This window comes from Mercenaria mercenaria, chromosome 18 (genome assembly GCF_021730395.1).
Source record: "Mercenaria mercenaria strain notata chromosome 18, MADL_Memer_1, whole genome shotgun sequence".
Lineage (NCBI taxonomy): Eukaryota > Metazoa > Mollusca > Bivalvia > Venerida > Veneridae > Mercenaria > Mercenaria mercenaria.
Genome location: NC_069378.1, coordinates 6726790 through 6747506, shown reverse-complemented (window position 1 = coordinate 6747506; position 20717 = coordinate 6726790). Strand labels below are relative to the sequence as shown.

General features: G+C 35.4%; 1 protein-coding gene across 1 annotated transcript in view; it reads right to left on the bottom strand.

Moving 5' to 3' along the window:
• Positions 1 to 3331: 3331 nt before the first annotated feature.
• Positions 3332 to 20717, bottom strand: part of LOC123539430 (vacuolar protein sorting-associated protein 8 homolog) — a 69976-nt gene continuing 52590 nt past the window's right edge. Inside the window, exons 23-36 of the mRNA XM_053529391.1 lie at positions 18404 to 18438; positions 17323 to 17389; positions 15783 to 15875; positions 13972 to 14111; positions 11529 to 11613; positions 10897 to 10995; positions 9524 to 9663; positions 7514 to 7670; positions 7017 to 7106; positions 6405 to 6468; positions 5346 to 5443; positions 4674 to 4755; positions 4020 to 4183; positions 3332 to 3469 (exon numbers count right to left, since the gene is read on the bottom strand). Coding sequence (XP_053385366.1) covers positions 4113 to 4183; positions 4674 to 4755; positions 5346 to 5443; positions 6405 to 6468; positions 7017 to 7106; positions 7514 to 7670; positions 9524 to 9663; positions 10897 to 10995; positions 11529 to 11613; positions 13972 to 14111; positions 15783 to 15875; positions 17323 to 17389; positions 18404 to 18438 — 1221 coding nt within the window. The 3' untranslated portion in view covers positions 3332 to 3469; positions 4020 to 4112. The remainder of the gene's footprint in view (positions 3470 to 4019; positions 4184 to 4673; positions 4756 to 5345; positions 5444 to 6404; positions 6469 to 7016; positions 7107 to 7513; positions 7671 to 9523; positions 9664 to 10896; positions 10996 to 11528; positions 11614 to 13971; positions 14112 to 15782; positions 15876 to 17322; positions 17390 to 18403; positions 18439 to 20717) is intronic.

The following is a 20717-nucleotide window of genomic DNA, read 5'->3' as shown; positions in this document are numbered from 1 at the left end:
CCATTCTTATTCTCTCCAAGTATAGTTAAACTTTGTTTGCTCGAACTCAACGGGACAGGCAGAATTAGTTGGAGGTATCGGCAGTTTGAGCATTGGAACAATATACATTATATAGGAATTTTGCAGGGACCTGATGATGAGTTTGGCGAAGGGTGGTGCTCGAGTTATCCAAGATCGAGTGAACAAAGTTCGACTGTACAACTTCAGTAAAAAAAATTGTAGTTTAAACAAAACTTTTTTTTCATCACAACTCTTCGGCAACTTTTCAGTAATACAGAAGTAGTTACAACAGTTTTATCCTCTATCCTTGTCATTAATGGTTCTAGTCAAATATTCTTGGTGATGCCACGTTAAGTTGAAATTGTTCTTGTTGGAAAATACACGAGGTTGTGCGGCTCGTTCTTGCTGATGATTCTGACTTTGCAAGTTCTGTCAGTATTCCCAGCTAAAAGTAAACAAAAGAAAGGACGTAAATATTACACAGATTTTACATAATTTACAACCCAATTAGTTTACTTGATATTGTTACACATTTGGTGCTAGCAAAAATAAAACAGCACAAATAGTTCTTACAAAAAACAAACTTTATCTAAAACCAAAATCATTAAATACAATAGGCAAGCCTTCACAAAATTATTGACATATGATTTTACTGTCATTTACAAGTATCAATAATTTGATTTGTTGGGTTTCAATGGTGCACCAATAAATTTGGAGGTAATCTGTTGACTTTCCAACTTTTTAAGGTTGAGGAAGACCCCTTTGCCTCTCCAGGCAATATTTCTGGGTTGAACCATTGGCCTTTCATTATTATATATCATAAGTCAGCTGGATAAATTGCTTACATAGAAGAATTCTATACCTAAAGAGAGGTTTCAATCCCACAGAGATGTGGGGCAAGTGATTTGAAGTTGGCAACCTTAACCACTATACCATGGAGCACCGCCCCCCCCTCCCTCCCTCTCAGAAAACAAATTAGTGCTTCCCTGTAAAAGTGACTTATAAAATTACTTTCCCAATCACCATTAGTTCAAGTCTTAATACGGTAAATTATTCCAATCATGGATGCTAGTCAGTTTAAGTTTTGAAGTTATTTCCATCAGTCTGTCAATGCCTGAAAAAAAAATATTTGGAAGGGCACCCCTGGTCCCCATTTATGAATGATTTTGTTTTTGTTGGGTTTAACGTTGCACCGACACAATTATAGGTCATATGGCAACTTTCCAGCTTTGAGCTTTGATGGTGGAGGAAGACCCCAGGTGTCCTTCCGTGCATTATTTCATCATAAGTGGGTACCTGGTTAGAACCACAGACATTTTGTAAGCAAGCTGGATGGCTTCCTCACATGAAGACTTCAATGCCCTGAGTAAGGCTCGAACCGACATCTGTGAGGTAAGTAATTTGAAATCCGTGACCTTAACCACTTGGCAACGGAGGACCCCATTCATGAATGAAGCTTAAAAGTTGCCCATAGAGTAAGTGTGATATTAAATAAGATCACATGAGTTATAGAGAGGAAGCAGAAGTTTCATACCCTGGATGGTGTCCTCATGGCTCTTCTTACCAAATCTACATTCTGTATATGCTGAGGATCCTCTGACATCTGAAATAGGCATAAAGATAAAACAAGACAACATGAATTCTTTGCACTTCATAAAATTATATATTCTTTCAAAAGAAATGAACACCTTTCTGCACAGTAAACCATAATAGTTTCAAAAAGTTCTATTGCAATTTATTGTCGAGTCGCTTCAAGCATTGAGCTTGATATAGTTGTCAAAATAGTGTGTTTATCCAATTTTGTCGGGACTGTAACTTTGACATGACATTGTATAGAGCAATCTTGTTTGTATTTGGCATGAAGGTTTACCTAAATTAGGAGGTGTGTTGCATTCCTGTCTTAAAGGTCAAGGTCTGATCTTGTCCAAGCAATAACTCCAATATTCATGGGGCATTTTTTCTTTATTTGGCAAAACTGTTCACATCAATAAGATGTAGTGTCATGCACAAACTCCAGGTCCCTATCTCAAAGGTCATGGTCACACTTAAGGGTCAGTGGTCATGTTAGAGCTTGTGCAGGACGATACTTTGAAATGCATGGAGGAATTCTTTTTTTTATTTGGTATTAATGTTTACCTCAATGAGTCGGAAAGTCATGCACAAACTCCAGATCCCTATATCAATCAAAGGTCAAGATAACACTTAGAGGTCAAAGGTCATTTTACAGCTTGTCTGGGCGTAACTTTGACAAGCATGGGGCAATCTCTTTTTATTTGGCAGAAATATTTCCCTCAATAAAACAGAGCACTGCCACAGAAGGGAAGTCCCTATCTCAATGGTCAAGATCAAAGTAAGGGGTCAAAGGTCATATATTAGATCCTGAATGTGCTGTAACTCTGAATTGTATGGCACTGGTGTTTGATTGGCTGAAATGTCTGAGTCACTGAGGTGGTGTGTCAACAAATAATGGGCCCGACATTGCTGCCATTTGAGCTTCAACATTTTAGTCCAAGCTTAGCCTTAAATCCTACTTTTAAATCATCTTACCTCTTTAGCTTTTTCTGGTTTGAGACCCAACATCTGCGCTGTCTGAGGGTTTGACAGAGATCTATGGAACCGTGAGCTCTGTGTCTGACCACGTTTGGTATGGCTACACAGGTAACAGACATAGGTATCCTCCCCATCTATAACATGGACTGATCCTACAGCTTGCAGGCAGGAACTATGATAGCTATGGCCACATCTGGAATCATAGAATAAAATACATTATTTTGTAATAATGTATCAACTGAACAGTTCTGCAAAATATACCAGATCCAGACAGTAAATATTTGTCTTCAGTATATGTAAGAAAAGCACCTCTGAACATGTCTATCAAGAGACCAGTAGGTTATCCTGGTAAACACAGCAAACATCTGATCAATTCAGAGGTTTTAAAGTTGAAGTCTGGGCTAGGCAAATGTTCTCCAAGACAATACTGTACACCTAAAATTGCTAGTCTTCTGTATTAGATTCTGTATCTCAGAAAACAAGCAAGCAATTCTATGCCACCAAAGAATACTCGTTAAATGATGTTTTTATAAAACTAAATTACTAGTGTTAAATGCAACAGAACTTTAACACGCCCATATTATCTTAAAGCTGCATGCCTACAGATTTTAGTCAAATTTCTAAATTTTTTTAGAAAATGCTTTCATTACTTAATAAAAATTATGCATATTTTCCTATAGGGCAGTTTCTTTACCTGTTTCTAACATAAAATTTAAAGCCTTATGAAACTTTAATGACAGAGTATCCTTTACCTGAACACCATGACAGGGTCTATGTCTGACTGATTCATGAATTTCTTCACACATATTTTACACTGATCTCCACGTGGGATATATCCCTTCATTGCAGCATTTGTCAAACTTCTCAAATGTAGATGGATATCATGGTTGAGTAGGTTTTTACAGGTTATCATCAAAGTCTGAAATTAAACATGGATACAAGACAATATTTCTAAAACAAAAGATCTTAAAATGTATATAAAATGCATTTCTTGTTGATATTTTTAGTAACACAAATGCTCAAAAAATTCTAAAATAATGTACATTAACCAACTTCATTAAATTAAATATCTGGAATACAGGCAAATGAACAACAGAACTGAATCACTCTTGACACAATACTTTCATGTTATGACCTTGGACTTACAAATACCTATTTTTTGCATACACATGAAGACTAAATAATATAATCTGTAAAAAGATCCTTTGGAAGCAAAGAATGCAACAGAGCAGAAAAATAGCAGACATGGTTTGAACGAGTCTGTTCATTAGAGGTAATAAAATATACAACACCTCTCACACCCCCTAGTTAAAGTGGAACTCTATTACACATCAAATGAATGGAATCCATGATCCCAAAGGACGAGGAAATATAACAACACTGAATGCAACCTTGTGAAGCCATTGGTAAGTGTATTATGAAATTTACCCCACTTATAAAGAGCAAAAAAGGCTGAAATTATACTACACCTGTTCATAATTATAAGTTTCGAGCATTCCGAGAATGAGTTCTCTAATTTCTCCAAATTTTCCAGTATTGTATGCTGGGTCCTGCATTATTTTCTATAGTATAGCAGGTAGGGCTATGTATCCCATCATATTGTTTAATACATGATGTGTCAGCTGTTTGAAATCTGAAAAAGAACCCCAGATATTTTAGACATTATTGTACACTTCTGAAAAACTGGCATTTCTTTTTCTTTCACAATGCAACATGCTTAATTTAGTGTCCACTGCACAAGTCAATAAGCTCATACAACAAAACCTTCTAGAATCAATGCACCTGATAGAATATCCTTGTTTTATTATATGCCTATATAAATTCTGTCAAAAATACAGCTTTGTATTTAACAGGTAAATTTGAACAGCCAGAAAAAAAAATCATATTGTAAATCACAGGCTTAAAACCTACTAAGAACCATTTGACTTGACAGAACAGGCTACAACCTGCTAAAATCTGAGAACCTAATAGAATATCCTTGTTGCTTGTATCTCAGGCTTCAAACCTGCTTAAATACAATCTGACAGAATACCTTGTTGACTATATCACAGACTTAAAACCTGCTAGAATCCATGAACCTGATGTCTATATCATTTTGTTCAAATTTGCTTAAATGCATGTACCTGATAGAATATCCTTGTTGTCTATATCTTTTATTCTTCTTTGTGGAAACATGAGGGCATCTAATAATGGGAACCACAATGCCTGAAATTTTAACATATTAACAGTGTCATATGACTTATCTTGGAGCATGAAAATATGTGGTCTCCAAAATCATACGCTAATTAAAAATAGTACTAGTAAGTAAAATAGTCATGAAATAAACCCTAGCCTAGAAACTGACAATAATTACATGACTCCTTATATAAATCGTCAGTCTATAGTTTTAGCAATATGACCAGTCTGTAGTCTGGTTACCATCCTTGCCTTCTATATATGTGAAAACTTGAAAACAAAACTGAAAATCTATTTCCGATATCACATAGTACACACTTATTGAATGGCTTGCTGGTCAATAGTCAAGGATTATTGATCAGTAAGCCATTCATTAAATGTGTGCCATGATGAGCTGTTGCTCACTCCTTTTAATGGTTCAATCCTCAAAAGGGTCAAATTCTTCCATTAAGCAGACCTCTGGCTTGCTTGTGCAAAGTTAGTAATTTTACTCTGGTGTCTACCTATGTCTGGAATATAATTAAGTAAAGGTCATTCTCAGCCATATTGAAACAGTTATATGACTTTAAATCTTAAAAAGAGTATTCATATGATAGAACAAACATGCTATAGGTTCTTACCTCCCTTGATGCCTCATCCATTTTCCCGGAGTTTCTCTGACATAACTGTACTATCATTAACAATACTGTCTGCACTTCACCAAACTGTGTCTGTACATCTTAAAGCAAAGATACACTGCCTGTTACGTAATGAACAAGAGACAACTTTTGAAAAAGTGCATGTCCCCCATACTGTTTCATCTGAATGGAAGTAGTAACTGATATGTAAATTTTTGTTCAATAATTTTCTGTAACACATTTCTTTACATAAACTTATTAAATACTGGTTTAATTTCATTTATATTGCCTGTGAAAAATCTATGATGAGAACTACATACAAACTACATATATAAGCGATCTACAATATCTCAATGTATCTAAAAAGTGTAGCGTATATTTATACATTGTTGGGATGCTTCTTTATTTAAGAAATGATATATCTTATTTGGTGATTTGTCATTGAGTAAAATCAATGTTTTGAGTTCAGATGCGAAACAATTTGCCTATATAACAAGGGCACAGCCCGAATGATGTAATAATATGCATCTGAACGACATTACTTATTTATGACTGAACTCTCTTTCGAGATAGATCAACTAAACTCTTGTTTCATACATTAATTCAGATGTTTCGATCAGGGGTTTTCCCCAAGTTCTTGTACTATTCAATGTTTTGTTAACATTTCTAGATGTTCTTGTTGTGTCATTGTTGTTAAAGACCCTGTAATAATGCCCTAGACCAAACATTTTTCATTTCAAACTCAAATTACAGATTGACGTTTAATTTCATGGAGTCATTACTTAAAATGCTATAAAATACATCAATAGAGTTGAGGTGATTTTCTACTGCAGAAATTTGTGTAATTTTATTTGCAGTCATTCATAATATACCTGGTATACCAGACATATATTAACTGGTTTTATGACAACAGTACCATTTAAACTAGGCTGTGATAGGAACAGCCAGTCTACATTCCTACTGAACACCCCTCGTAGTTCATATAAAAATGGGCATGGTTGCTTATCAATAAAATTGTTGTTGAGAGGTTATATAATCTTGTCCTCGTTCTGAAAAATTTACCTTTTCCTTCATCAGATTTGCTAAGCAAACATTCTGTCAACTTCTTCAATTTTCCTTTCAAACTCTGTAAGATAAATGCATGTCATAAAATTGAATGTACAATATCAAAAGAGTAAAAAGGAAATTTACATACCATTTTTAGCATTTTTATATTTAATAAATCAACCGCATTATCAAGATTATATTTGTCTTAGGACAGGGCTGCCAACACTTAAAGTCTGCAACACTGGAAATGATTAAATTAACAGAACTTTTCAGAATACTTTAGCAATTCCAAATGTCACAAGGATCCTAACATAGCTCTATATGACCTTGAAATGTCACATTGATTCTAACATACCTCTAGATGAACTCTAAATGTCAAAATGATTCTAACATTTGTCTAGATTGACTCTAAATATCACAATGACTCTAACATACCTCTAGGTGGCCTATAAATGTCACAATGATTCCAACATAGCCCTAGATGCACACAGCAATTCTAACATACCTCAAGATGGACTCCTAGCATCACAAGGATTCTAACATACCTCTCTAGATGGACTCCAAATGTCACAGTGATTCTAACAAACCCCTAGATAGATTTTAAATGTCACAGTAACTCTAGCATACCTCTAGGTGGATTCCAAATGCACCTTGTATATCCCCAGCTTTTTCCAACAAGTAGGCTGTGGCTTCTGACAAATGATGTTTTCTACAGATCTACAATTCAAATAGACATTTTGTTAAAAAACTGACAGCAATAAATGTAGTAATGTAGTAAATGAGACAGTAAATTAAATATGAACAAGGGCCAAGATCTGTATAATGTTTTTATTCGGTTTAGCGTCACATCAACATAATTATAGGTCATATGGCAACTTTCCAGCTTTGATGGTGGAGGAACACCCAAAGTGTCCTTTCGTGCATTATTTCATCACAGGTAGGCACCTGGGTGGAACCAATAACCTTCCAAATAGCCTGCTGGATGGCTTCCTCACATGATGAATTCAATGCCCCAAGTGAGGCTCGAACTTACATCAATGAGGAGCAAGTGATTCAAGTCAGTGACCTTAACCACTTGGCAACAGAGGGCCCTTACATACATGGAAAGTACTTAACCCACTTACAGCTAAAGTTTCTTCCAGTCTGTAGCCTTCATTGGTTTTGATGAAATTTTCCACATGGTTTGGTTTATACTGACACATGAGGTCAATGTACAGCTCAAATATACTGGCTTCTACATGAACCTGTTTCTCTGTGTGGATTGCACTCCCAGATGTGTCCCTGATAAATATATTTCCAGAGTATACGACCAGGTGAAATACAAAACACAGGTAAAATATACGACAGAGGTAAACATGCCAGACAGTCACAAAATACGCCCATTTAAATATTTAGTTACATATCATAAAGGTAATAATGTTGATGTTGTATGGCTTGTTAACCCCAAAAAAGAGTAAGAAGGAATCAAGGAATCAAAGTATTTGTGCAGTTCCATATGGGATGAAACTGACAATCATATCAAAGCTGTTTGAATGGACACAGCTAATCTCGCAGATTTCAAGTAATTCAAGGGCCATAATCCAGGAGTATCTGGGGGGATATGGGTGGTTATCAAACCTGGCCAAGATATTATGCCCACAAACATTGTCAACAAATTTGGAGAAGATTTTATGAAAACTGTTCCACTTAAAGGGTGGACAAGGCTAAATTCGTAGGTTTTTTTAGTAATTCAAGGGCCATAATTCAAGAGTGCCTGGTGGGATTTGGGTGGTCAGCAAACTTGGCCAAGATATTTTGCCCACAAACATTGTCAGCCAGTTTGGTGAGGATCGGATGAAAACTGTTCGACTTAGAGAGCGTACAAGGCTAAATTTGCAGTTATTCAAGTAATTCAATGGCCATAATCCAAGAGGGCCTGGGCGATTTGGGTTGTTATCAAACTTGGCTGAGATATTATGCCGGCAAACATTGTTGAAAAATCTGATGAAAACTGTTCAATTTACAAAGCAGACATGCTTTTGGATGCCAACCGATCACCCACCACAGGTGTTCACATAATATGCCCTGCTCTTTCAGAGATGGGCATGTAAAAATGTGACACAGGTAAAATATATGACAGCATATAAAGTATATGACAACATGTAAATAATATGGAACAGGAAAAGTATATGTAAACATGTAAAGTATATGTAAACAGGAAAAGTATAGGAAACATTAAAGTTTATGTAAACAGGTAAATGGATGAGCATATTTCCATTTCAGATTTACAGAAAACAAGGAGCTGCGTTCAATAAACGCTTGATGCCCCAGGTGGCATCCTTGTCGATATAAAGCAACCTAAGTCCAAAACGAGGTCAAGTTCAAGGTCAAACTGAGGTCAGGTGATGTCCTAAGATGAGGAATGGTCACAGGTTACATCTGCAATAGTATCAAGTCATTCTAGTAAGGGGTATTGATGCTAGACGAAACAGTCCCATTTGGTTAACCTCATATGGACGGACGGACGAATAGGACAATCACTATATGCCTCCCGCATCAGTAGATGCTGGGGGCATAAAAATGCTTTTCTGCAAGAGTAGTACTGAGTTAAATAATATAAGTTATTGAGTTTAAATTAACATGGAAGCATCTTAAATCCTTAACTTTCCAGGATTTATGGTGGAAGGAGACCCTGGCAGCCTCTCCAGAACTAGTTTTGGCACAGGTTAACATCAATAAATAGGTAACCAAAGCAGATATGATGGAGCACAGTATCAATATAAATCTCTCAAGCACAAATCTCTAATCTTTGTAGAAACTGTGGAAACATGAGGTGAATCTTTCTGTCCTTGATTTCATTGGGTTTAACATCATAAACACGATTAAAGCTCATTGGTGACTTTTGAGCTTTTGACGTTGGAGGAAGACATTAGATCCCTCTATGGGCATTACTTTATTACTGACTGGGTAAAACCACAAACCTTCCCCTGTCAAGCTAGATGGTCCCCACAAATAAGAGAACTGTATGCCCCAAGTGAGGTTTAAACCCATATTGGTCAGGGGTAATTATTTCCAACCAAACAACTTTAGCCGCTCAATCACAGAGGCCCCAACCCTCAAAATGTGAATACATAGCAATAATTTAAAAAACTTACCTAAATGCCATGACACCATGAAGGAACTCAAACAGCACTGGTTTCTCTGTTTTCAGCTGTTTAACAACATCAGCCAGGCTGACTGACAGGTTAGACACCACCATCTGTGCTGCCTGCTTACTGTCTATAGACACCAATTCCTGTTGAAAGATAACTTTTATTTTATACTCTTCTGTGAAATACTGAAATTTATCAGTGAAATAAAATTGATATTTTCACTGTTTGAAACAGTGAAAATATAATTTTTGTTTTTCACTGGACCGTATATGGAACTACATTTGAATGCGAAATTATATGAATTATAAATGATAAGAAATTCCTTGCAAAATAGTAAAAGTAAAGATGTATAAAAATAATAAAAGGATCATAAATATTTACATTTTATCATAATAAAATGTCAAAGAAATCAGAAAACGTAATAGTAAACTATCTATATAGAGGATATTTGTTTGTTTTGAGTGAATATGGAATATATCTCACTTCGAAGTGAGAAAATTTCAAATATTTTCACCAGCGCGTAGCGCGAGTAAAAATGTGAACATTTTCTCACTTCGAGGTGAGATATATTCAATTTTCATCCTGTTTTAAGCAAATAATTTAAAATTCATACACAATGTATGAGGGGGCGAAGCTATATCTCTCACAGTGTGAAAATATATATTTAACTGATAGAATACAGTATTTCATTAGTTAGCATAAAATAAAGTGACATTATCACGTTATGATGCGATGCACATGACGTTGGGCGGGCAAACTGAATATAAAACCATAGATAAAACCATTAAAAATGCATAAAATAAATAGAAAATTTGTTTGTTTCAGTGTAAGATCACAATATATTTCACTCGTGAACACCATAATTTAAATTTTCACTCGATCATTTCAGTTCAAGGACATGATATTTCCTGCGTTATGCCCTCAACAGCTATTTCATGGATTTAATCTTTTTGAAGATATACTGGGATTTCACTTGATTTGTTGAGATTTGATTTCATCCACTGACAAAACCACAACAAAATAAGTCCCTGTGAATATAAATAATAATTACTTACCTCTAGAGTTTTCTGTGTAATTTCACTGTCTGAGAACACAGTTTATATAACTCGAGATTTTTCAGTGTAATTTCACTGCCTGAGAACACAGGTTACACATGTCTAGACTTTTCAGTGTAATTTCACTGCCTGAGAACACAGGTTATATACCTCTAGATTTTTCAGTGTAATTTCACTGCCTGAGAACACAGGTTAAACACCTCTAGATATTTGATACATATCTTCAGATTTTTCTGTGTAATTTCACTGCCTGAGAACAAAGGTTATATACCTCTAGATTTTTCAGTGTAATTTCACTGCCTGAGAACACAGGTAACATACCTCTAGATTTTTTAAAGCTTCAGCCTGGACACTTGCTTTCTCCTCAGGTGTGAACCTTTCACTGTCCAGTATGGTAATGATAAAGTTGAATGCGTGATACTGGAAAACAAACCATCATTATTATTTGAGCACAACTCAATTCTAATACGATTGTAAAAAAATCTGTATTGTTCAGATATGTTAAACATGGTTCTGCTATATTTTATTTCGATTCTTCTGTGTCTTTTATGTACACAAGTAGATGAAATAGGAAAGGACTATTTCATGATATATGTATGGCGCCAAATATAGTAGACAGACGTCATGTCAACACATAACTGTGATTTAAGAGTGTTATAATACAGGAAGTATCACATGGAATAACTTCAGAGTACGTAGATGTCTAATGGCATATACAGCATGTGTGAATTATATGTAACACCAATCTGTTATACCATATTAATTCTAAAACATCTTTTATATAGAATAGTAGATCAAATGTAGTAGCTCTCTTTCTCAGCGCCTATATGGTGCCACATAATACATCGACATGACGTCAAGTGCATGAATTTTTCATATCAGAATTTAAGATGATTATTCATTATCACTTTTTTTTATTTAAAACCAGTTAAAAAGAACAATCAGATATTTACCTTTCTTGCATAATCCCTCAAATAACATGACAAAATCTTGTCAAACTGTCTTCTCTTCTCATAGAGCAACTCACAGACACGGTAGCTGAAGAAAATATATATCTCTTTTTCATACACAGTAACTGAAGAAACTAGAGCTATCACTATATATGATTCATACCCCCACTAAAAGCCTTGCTAGAAAAGACACTGGTATTAAGGTGGAATGCGCCCCAAATTTTTTTGCCGAATTTCATCCTAAACTTTATAAAGTACAAAATTTAGGATATATGCGATTGAGTTTCGATTTTATTTTGTGACCATACTGTTTGAGTTTTTTGTTATTGTGTCATAAACACAGCCCCTGATGTCACTTTTCATGCAACACCCAGTTCCTAATGCTCTCAACATTTTTCCTTTCCTGCATTCTGGATGTCATATTAATGACATAACAAAATTCGGCAAAACATTTTGGGGCACATTCCACCTTAAATAATGCACACTACTTCACACTGCACCTTTTATGTGCAATCTGGGAAATGATTTCATCTATAATGAAGAAAGAGTTACAGTCTTGTGCTTTTCAGTGTATTGTCTTTAGAGTATTGAAAAGAAGTACAAAAGGGCAGATAACTTTATCATAATCCTGGGCAGATTTATGATAAATGTGTCTTAATGACATGTATCACTGTATCAGTATGTTTTCGGGTTTAACGTCTTTTTCAACAATTTTTCAGTCATATAAATGACGGTGTCTACTTGTAGCAGTGAGCACAATGCCCAACTTTATAGTGCTACCTCACTGGAATATCACACCATAGACATGTGGCATGATAATAACCCAGTCACATCATACTGACACCGGGCTGACCAGTCCTAGCACTATCCTCTTAATGCTGAGTGCCAAGCGAGGAAGCTGCTAGTACCAATTTTTTACGTCTTTGGTATGAGGCAGCCAGAGATCGAACCCACGACCTCCTGCTCTCGAAGCGGATGCTCTACCACTAGGCTACTGAGGCAGTTATCACTGTATCAAGTTCTATCAAAGCCATTCAGTGGAAGTAATGTCATTTTCTTCAATAATGAAAATGATCCAATATTGTGTGAAGATGCATAGGTTTTGATATTTAACAGCAATTAAGTAACATTTTCTAAGTGCAAAAAAGGGAAATAATTTTGTCAAAATTAAAGTCGAAATTATAGGACCTTGGACTTGAATTTTCCTAATGATCCTTACAACCTGTTTTGAAGTTCAATGCAGTATGTTCATTGTTTCAGAGAAATTTAAAAAAATAAACAATTTTACTAGATTTTCAAAGTAAAAAGGGGGAATAATTTTGTCAAAATAAAAGACAGAGTGAAGGAAGTTGACAAGTAAACTATGTTTGTTTAAGGTTTCTATTAAATTTATAGACAGGCTACAAAAAATATCAGAAGTTGATATTTGCCCATCTGCAAGGTAAAATGGGTAAATAATTCTGTTAAAACAAAAAATCAGAGTTACGGGACCTGGTATGTGAACTTGACTTATGATTTATTCAATTTTTTTCATGTTCTAATAAAAAAAACTGTACAGTATTTCATTAGTTTCAGAGATTTTCTAAGTCAAAAGGGGAATAATTCTGTAAAATAATGGACAGAGTTAAAGAACTTCTGAATGGGTAAACTTACATCATAATCTTAAATGTTTATGTGAAATTTGAATAAAATGCATGAAAATGTTTCAGAAATATTAAAAGACGTGTCAATTTTGGGGATTTTTTATTCATTTAACCTGACCAGCATTCTTGCTTTTCACAGCTGTGCTTACTTATTCTGCTTTACACTAATTTATTTTAGGCCAATTGTGAAACAAGTTCTACAACTTATATTAATCACTTTCAACAACTCATTCCTGATGGAATCCATTGCCATGAGGGTATGAGAGAAGAGGCCAGTTTCCCTTTTAATGCTAAGCACCAAGCAAGGGAGCTACTAATACCATTTTTCACCTCTTTGATACAACTTATTCTTCGCAAGAAATTGAAACTTCCCCACATAACACAAATTAAAGGTGGAGTACTAATGACTTCACAAATGTTAGGTTATGTCAGATTATCATGGAGAACAGTGCTCTGGGTTGAAACTTGAAACCTACCACGGGGTTGATTTCTTTCTTTGATTTCAGATAAATGCTGTTTTCAACATGATTTCAGTTTTGTAATGGCAGGCAGTTAGCCTAACAAGTGTTCTGTACTAACTTTTTCTTCGCAAGTATCCGAGTACTTTCCAACATGAAACAGATATAGAGGACTAATTACCAAAGGCGTTTGTAGTCAGATCATCATAAAGAACAACACAGATTCAAACTCACAATAGGTTAAATGGTAGTCTTGTATCTATGTACCAACTTAACAAGGTCTGTCCCAACATAAAAGCAAAACATGTAAGTAGTGAAAGGCCTATAATATATCAATTAACTTACAATTTAGCTCTCTCTGCCAGGTAGAGAAATCTTTCCTCATCCACCTGCTGTAAGCCTCCAGCATGTGACAGCTCCAGTAAGGCTTGCTGTCTCTCTTCATGTCTAGAGTCATCATCAGGGTTACATAGAAACTCCAGAACCTAGAAACAATCACATTTCTTTCATTCATAAAGCTTGCAAGAATGCATTCAAAACTATCCCTTCCGCTATAACCAGTAGCCAGACAAAATTCAGTGCTTTTTCTTCAATATTTTCTCAGAAATTATTTGACTTACGAATCGGATAGAAATATCCGTGCTGCTGAGTTACCGCCCAGGCACAGGTCGCCGAGGGACAGATATTTTTATCGGATTCATAAACACATGACTGATATTTTTTCTTGCATATTGTATACATAATTATAAGCTTTTTATTCTCACAGATTATTTTTCTTGCATATCATATTTTACAAATAATAGAATAAGTAAAGCAAATAGAAATACTTTCTTTTTAGCACTCTAAAAATTTTTTTAAAGTAGAGTATGTACAAAAAGCGCAGGAAATTAATGTCGGTAAGCAGAAGTGATGTCATGACACTTCAGTGACACACAATAACCAAGTTCCACTTTAGTTTTATTGTTTGCAGTGTAACTCTATGTTTCTACCATAAAATAATGTATTTTGAATCAAGAAATTTTATACAGGAATAGAAAGAAACTATCAAGGTACCCGATTTTTTTTCGTATTTTACATAAACAATATATAATCAGTGCATGAAAGAGTCATCTGGCATGGTTGGTGCCAAATGGATTTTGCTGCCATGGGTAAAACCATCGGAAATGCTAGTCTGATATGCAAGAAAAAGTGACTCCAGTAAATGGAGTCAGGGTTTGTTTACATTCACAGTAAGTAAATCTTAAAATGCTCCTAAATTTCTTTACTTAACTCATTTCTTATTGTATCATAGACAAATTCCACTTATAAAACAGACTTGGTTGACATTAGTATATTGTTTTTCTTTCTTTTTGGGTTAAACACAATATTTGAAAAGGATTACAGTACTGGAATATTGGTTGTTTAACCGAACTGTTCAAGCACTTTACACTAGTACCATCTTGTTCTTCACAACTTAAAGGAAACTTCCTCCACATGAAAATTAAGCCCCTCAAAAGGGGCAAATTAAGCTACAGTCAGAAACCTTGTTTCATATATACAGGATTCTTAAAACAGAAATTCATAGAAATTGGAATTAAGCAAGGAACTTTTATCAATGCTAGGTTTAACTTAGTCATACTAGATCCAGGATACAGTATTCACCTCTGATGGATTTTGCAAGGTTGGATCACCTAGGTGCTTACCTGCCTGGTGTGATCCGACTTTACAAAATCCACTCAAGCAGAAAACGACTCCCCAATTAAGCTAATATTATTAATAACCCAATTCTGTTTGTTTTGCTAATTAAGCCTCACCATTTTGCTAATTAAGCCTCACCATGAGAAAACCAACATAATGCATTTGCGACCAGTGCTGTCTGGTCAGGATCCATGCTGTTCGCTCCTGGTTTCTCTAATTACAATAGGCTTTGAAAGCAAACAGGTCAGATCCTGACCAGACTGCGCGGATGCGTAGGCTGGTCTGGATCCATGCTGGTTGCAAATGCACTAAGTTGGTTTTCTCATGGTGCGGCTCATATATGGATACAGGGCACTCTCTGCTTATGAAGGTTGCTTGGAGATGTCAGACCAAATGTACTATGCTGGTTTTCTGATGGTGCAGCTCAACTGATGAAAAGCCTAGTTATTCTCATTACTCAAGGATCAAAATGAACATACCTGTTCAAATAGTATCTTGTTTACAGTTATTGTGTTTTCATGTCTAGCCATCTGCCGAGCCAAGAAGGTGAACAGGATTCCCACTTGTGTTGGCTGAAATTATTCAAGCTTTAATTAACCATCATATCAAATGAACATATTTCATCATCCCCTTAAAAAGAACTTGACATTTAGACTGCTCGTGGCAAGTGAGTCTGCCTTTATGACTAGTGCAGGCTGATATTGGTCTGCACAATTCGCTATTCAATCAGTAACTTATCTGTAATTTTTTAATAATAAATGGTACTGATTGAACAGCAAACAGCACAGATGAAGATGAGCCTGCACATATGTCTGCACTGGTCGCAAAGGCAGAATCACATGTCGCCAGCAGGCTGAAGGTTAACTAGTGAATGCGTTTATGTAAACAGTAATATTTTTATAACCTAAACTTCCAGATCTAATCCCTTTTCACACACTTATTTACATACTGTTTAATAATAATAATAATAATAATAATAATGTTGTACAAACCTACAAAAGTTTGAAATGAAATACATCTAAACTAATAATATCTGAAATATTATACTTGACAGTGTCAGTGATTTAAGGTAGTTCGGTATGTTTGATAAACCGGAAGTGATGGCGTAACGTCATTTATCCGGAAAACATAGAATAAAACCTGGATTCGGTATACGGAAATGAATATCAGTTTCTTATTTAATGGCAATCTTTGAATGAATGTATTAAATTGTAACAGTTACTATCTTTCTAAAGTTAAAATATGATTGATATTAAAACATCTGACATGTTAAATAATTCAAAATAATATCAGATTCTTAAAATTAGCTTCAAATAGGCGGTTCGTGGAGCCGCCGTAGTGCAGTGGTAGCGCGTCCGCCTAGAGATCGAAGGGTCCCGGGTTCGATCCTGGCCACTGCCTTGGTGGTAGTGTGTCCTTAGGCAAGACACTTTAATTCCACATTGCCTCTCTCTCTCTGCTCTTAGAGGTTGGTTCCATCTGGAATGAGTCTCAAGAGCCATTAATGTAAGCTGTAAGAACTTGTTTGGCAATCGAGAATAAATAAATTAGTATAAACTAAATAGGCGGTTCACTTTAATCATGGCCAAATATCTCAGAAATAAGCACAAGGACCTATACATTTTATTTCACTATATCATAGGCCATATGTTTATTTACGACTGTGAGAAGTTTCATTAAGATCTACACTGTGGAAAATCTTCTATTCGCAAAAATGATACGAAAGTTGCTATTTTCCCATAGACTCGCATTATGAAAAATTGCGTGAGGTCCAAATTTTTCAAGTCAGTCTAACAAAAAATCAAGCACACAACCCTATCCTTTTTATTTGCTGAATTTTCTAGGTATATTCTGAAGTTTTGAAAAATCAGAGTTTAATCAAATTCTACATTGTAGAAAAAAGATCGACCTAAACGTGCAGAACTACCTTAATAAGGAGCATGGTTGCATACAAAATCCTTTTAGTCTGTAGTTTACATATTCTATGAACTGTAACATTATTACACTATCATTACTTACTGTAAAACCGACACTTTCCACCATGATCTGCAGCAGTATATCCACTATATGCTGACGTTTAGCAATTCTATAAATAGCAACATTAACAAAACACTTAAAAGGATAATCACATCTTTACATAAAAATTAAAACTTAAATGTAGGTCTATCTTCTAGGTTCAATGGCAGAAGAAGACAGCAAGAACACTGGCAAGCATCTTTGTTGTAGAATCATGGTCTAAATTCACCACCACTGTAAGTCTAAACTTTAGACTTTAATACAAATTCAAAACAATCCATTCACAAAGTCCAAACTGATTTAAGAAATTTGGTTGCCAAAATATTACTGATATTTACAATAAAAAAAACAAAAACAATCTATCAAAACTGTTTCTTGACAATAAATTCAAACCTATTCAAGATATTTCAAATTAAAATTAAAAGATTTCCCATTACTATCCTCAAAGTTATGTATAATATGAATGGTATTACCTTTAAAGTATAAGATAAATTAGAGAAAAACATTGTTACGAAAGGGTAGATCAAGCAGTCAGACTAGGATAAATTTAAAACTTGTTTAAATTTCACTGAATGCCTACAGATTTTCATTAAACTTTGTTTAAAGATGGCTCCTTTTGTTACAAAATTTTCTCTTACTTTTATAGATGCATTTTATTTTTTAGCTAGAAGCTTTAGGTCAAAGTCTGAACTTTGATGACTCTGGCCCCTGCAAGCCTCGTATTGTGACTTATTGTGATCATATTTGGACTCTTAGAAACAGCAGTGATCATAAACTTTCAGACTGAGAACCCCTGAATAAAACTAGGAAAATTTGTGTAAATATTTGACTGCCGCTGTGCAAAACCAATGTTAGGGTTTACAGACCAGTATGAATCCAGATCAGCTTGCACATCCATGCAGTATGTTGTTGATCTATACTGTTTACTTACCATTTGCCAACAAGTCCTAAAATTGACAAGCAGTATGGGTGTGAGGTTATACAAACAGTACGGATGTGCACTGATTTGGATCCTTGCTGGTGACAAAGCCCTAACTTTGGTCTACACACAGTGGCACTCTTTATAAGTGCAAAATGTATTTACCCTTCACTGGTGTTAAACTCTTCCTCCTCAAATGCCTGAAAAGAATAAAACTCAAATTTCATATGCTATCATAGGCTGGAACAAGAAACGCGGCAATGCCACGAAACCAGGTTTTCAACACTTTTCATAAGAATAAAAAAGTATACTGAATCACAGTGCACCACTTTAAAGCACAACCCTAACCCTAACCCTAACCTAACCCTAACCTAACCCTAACCCTAACTCTAACCTAACCCTATTTTTAGTAACAATGACCTTGACCTTGATCCCAGAAACCCCAAAATCAATCCCAAGCTACAACTTTATATAAGTTTTCTATACACCAAGTTTCATCATGATAGCTCATTCCTAAGTTAAGATATTGACCGGAAACCCTTTTTCTATTTTAAGTAACAGTGACCTTGACCTTGACCCCAGAAACCCCAAAATCAATCCCAGCCTTTGTCTTGATATAAGCTACATACATACCAAGTTTTATTCAAATATCTTTACCGAAACAAAAGTTATTGACCGGAAACACCAGTTTGACGCCGCCCATCCGCCCGCCCGCCCGACCAACAACATACCCCAATCTAATAACTCAGGTTTTCGTTGAAAACCTGGTTAAAAAATCATTCTCCCCAAATATTGAGTAAATAAATATTTGCTTATGGGTCACAGGCTGAAGATTTGAACCTTCTGCAGTGACTGTCACAGTTGTATCTCCTAATCAGACACCAGTAATAGTTTTCATGAAACCAGAAACATATTTGATTTCAATAAACTCTACATATTCTTCAAAATGAAGCTAAAATAAACCATTACAAACTAGAGCTATCACTAAAGATGATGAATGTACCCCCCACATGCACTGACACAGTACATTGCAATTTGACGCACACAAGATTGCATAATTATGTGGACTGTATGTATATAGACTGTATGTATACAGTATAGTAACAAAAAACAAGAGGACCATGATGGTCCTGAATCGCTCACCTCTTCCCACATGACCCAGTTTTGGGTATGACGTCGTTTTTTTATTATTTGACATAGTGACCTAGTTTTTGCGCTCATGTGACCCAGTTTTGAACTTGACCTAGATATTATCAAGATAAAAATTCTGACCAATTTTCATGAAGATCCATCGAAAAATATAGTCTCTAGAGAGGTCACAAGGTTTTTCTATTATTTGACCTATTGACCTAGTTTTCGAAGGTACGTGACCCTGTTTTGAACTTTACCTGGATATCATCAAGGTGAACACTCTCACTAATTTTCATGAAGATCTCATGAAAAATATGGCCTCTAGAGAGGTCACAAGGTTTTTCTATTTTTATACCAACTGGCCTAGTTTTTACCGCACGTGACCCAGTTTCGAAACTGACCTAGATATCATCAAGTTGAACATTCAAATCAATTTTTATGAAGATCCATTGAAAAATATGGCCTCTAGAGAGGTCAAAAGATTTTAATAATTTTAGACCTACTGACCTAGTTTTTGATCGCAGTTGACCCAATTTCAAACTTGACCTAGATATCATCAAGATAAACATCCAGACCAACTTTCATACAGATCCCATGAAAAGTATGGCCTCCAGAGAGGTCACAAGGTTTTTTTATTATTTGACCTACTGACCTAGCTTTTTAAGGTACGTGACCCAGTTTCAAACTTGACCTAGATATCATCAAGGTGAACATTCTGACCAATTTTTATGAAGATCCATTGAAAAATATGGCCTCCAGAGAGGTCACAAGATTTTTCTTTTTTTAGACCTACTGACCTAGTTTTTGACCGCACATGACCCTGTTTCGAACCTGACCTAGATATCATCAAGATGAGCATTCAGACCAATTTTCATACAGATCCCATGAAAAATATGACCTTTAGAGAGGTCACAAGGTTTTTCTATTATTTGACCTACTGACCTAGTTTTTGAAGGCACGTGACCCACTTTCGAACTTGACCTAGATATCATCAAGATGAACGTTCTGACCAACTTTCATGAAGATCTTGTGAAATATATGGCCTCTAGAGAGGTCACAAGGTTTTTCTATTTTTAGACCTACTGACCTAGTTTTTGATGGCACGTGACCCAGTTTCGAACTTGACCTAGATATCATCAAGATGAACATTCTGACCAACTTTCATAAAGATCCCTTGAAAAATGTGACCTCTAGAGTGGTCACAAGCAAAAGTTTACTGACGGACGGACGGACGGACGACGGACACTGCATGATCACAAAAGCTCACCTTGTCACTCTGTGACAGGTGAGCTAACAAAGTCCCATAACTATGCAGAATATTTTCTAAAAGACGTAACATGCCCATAAA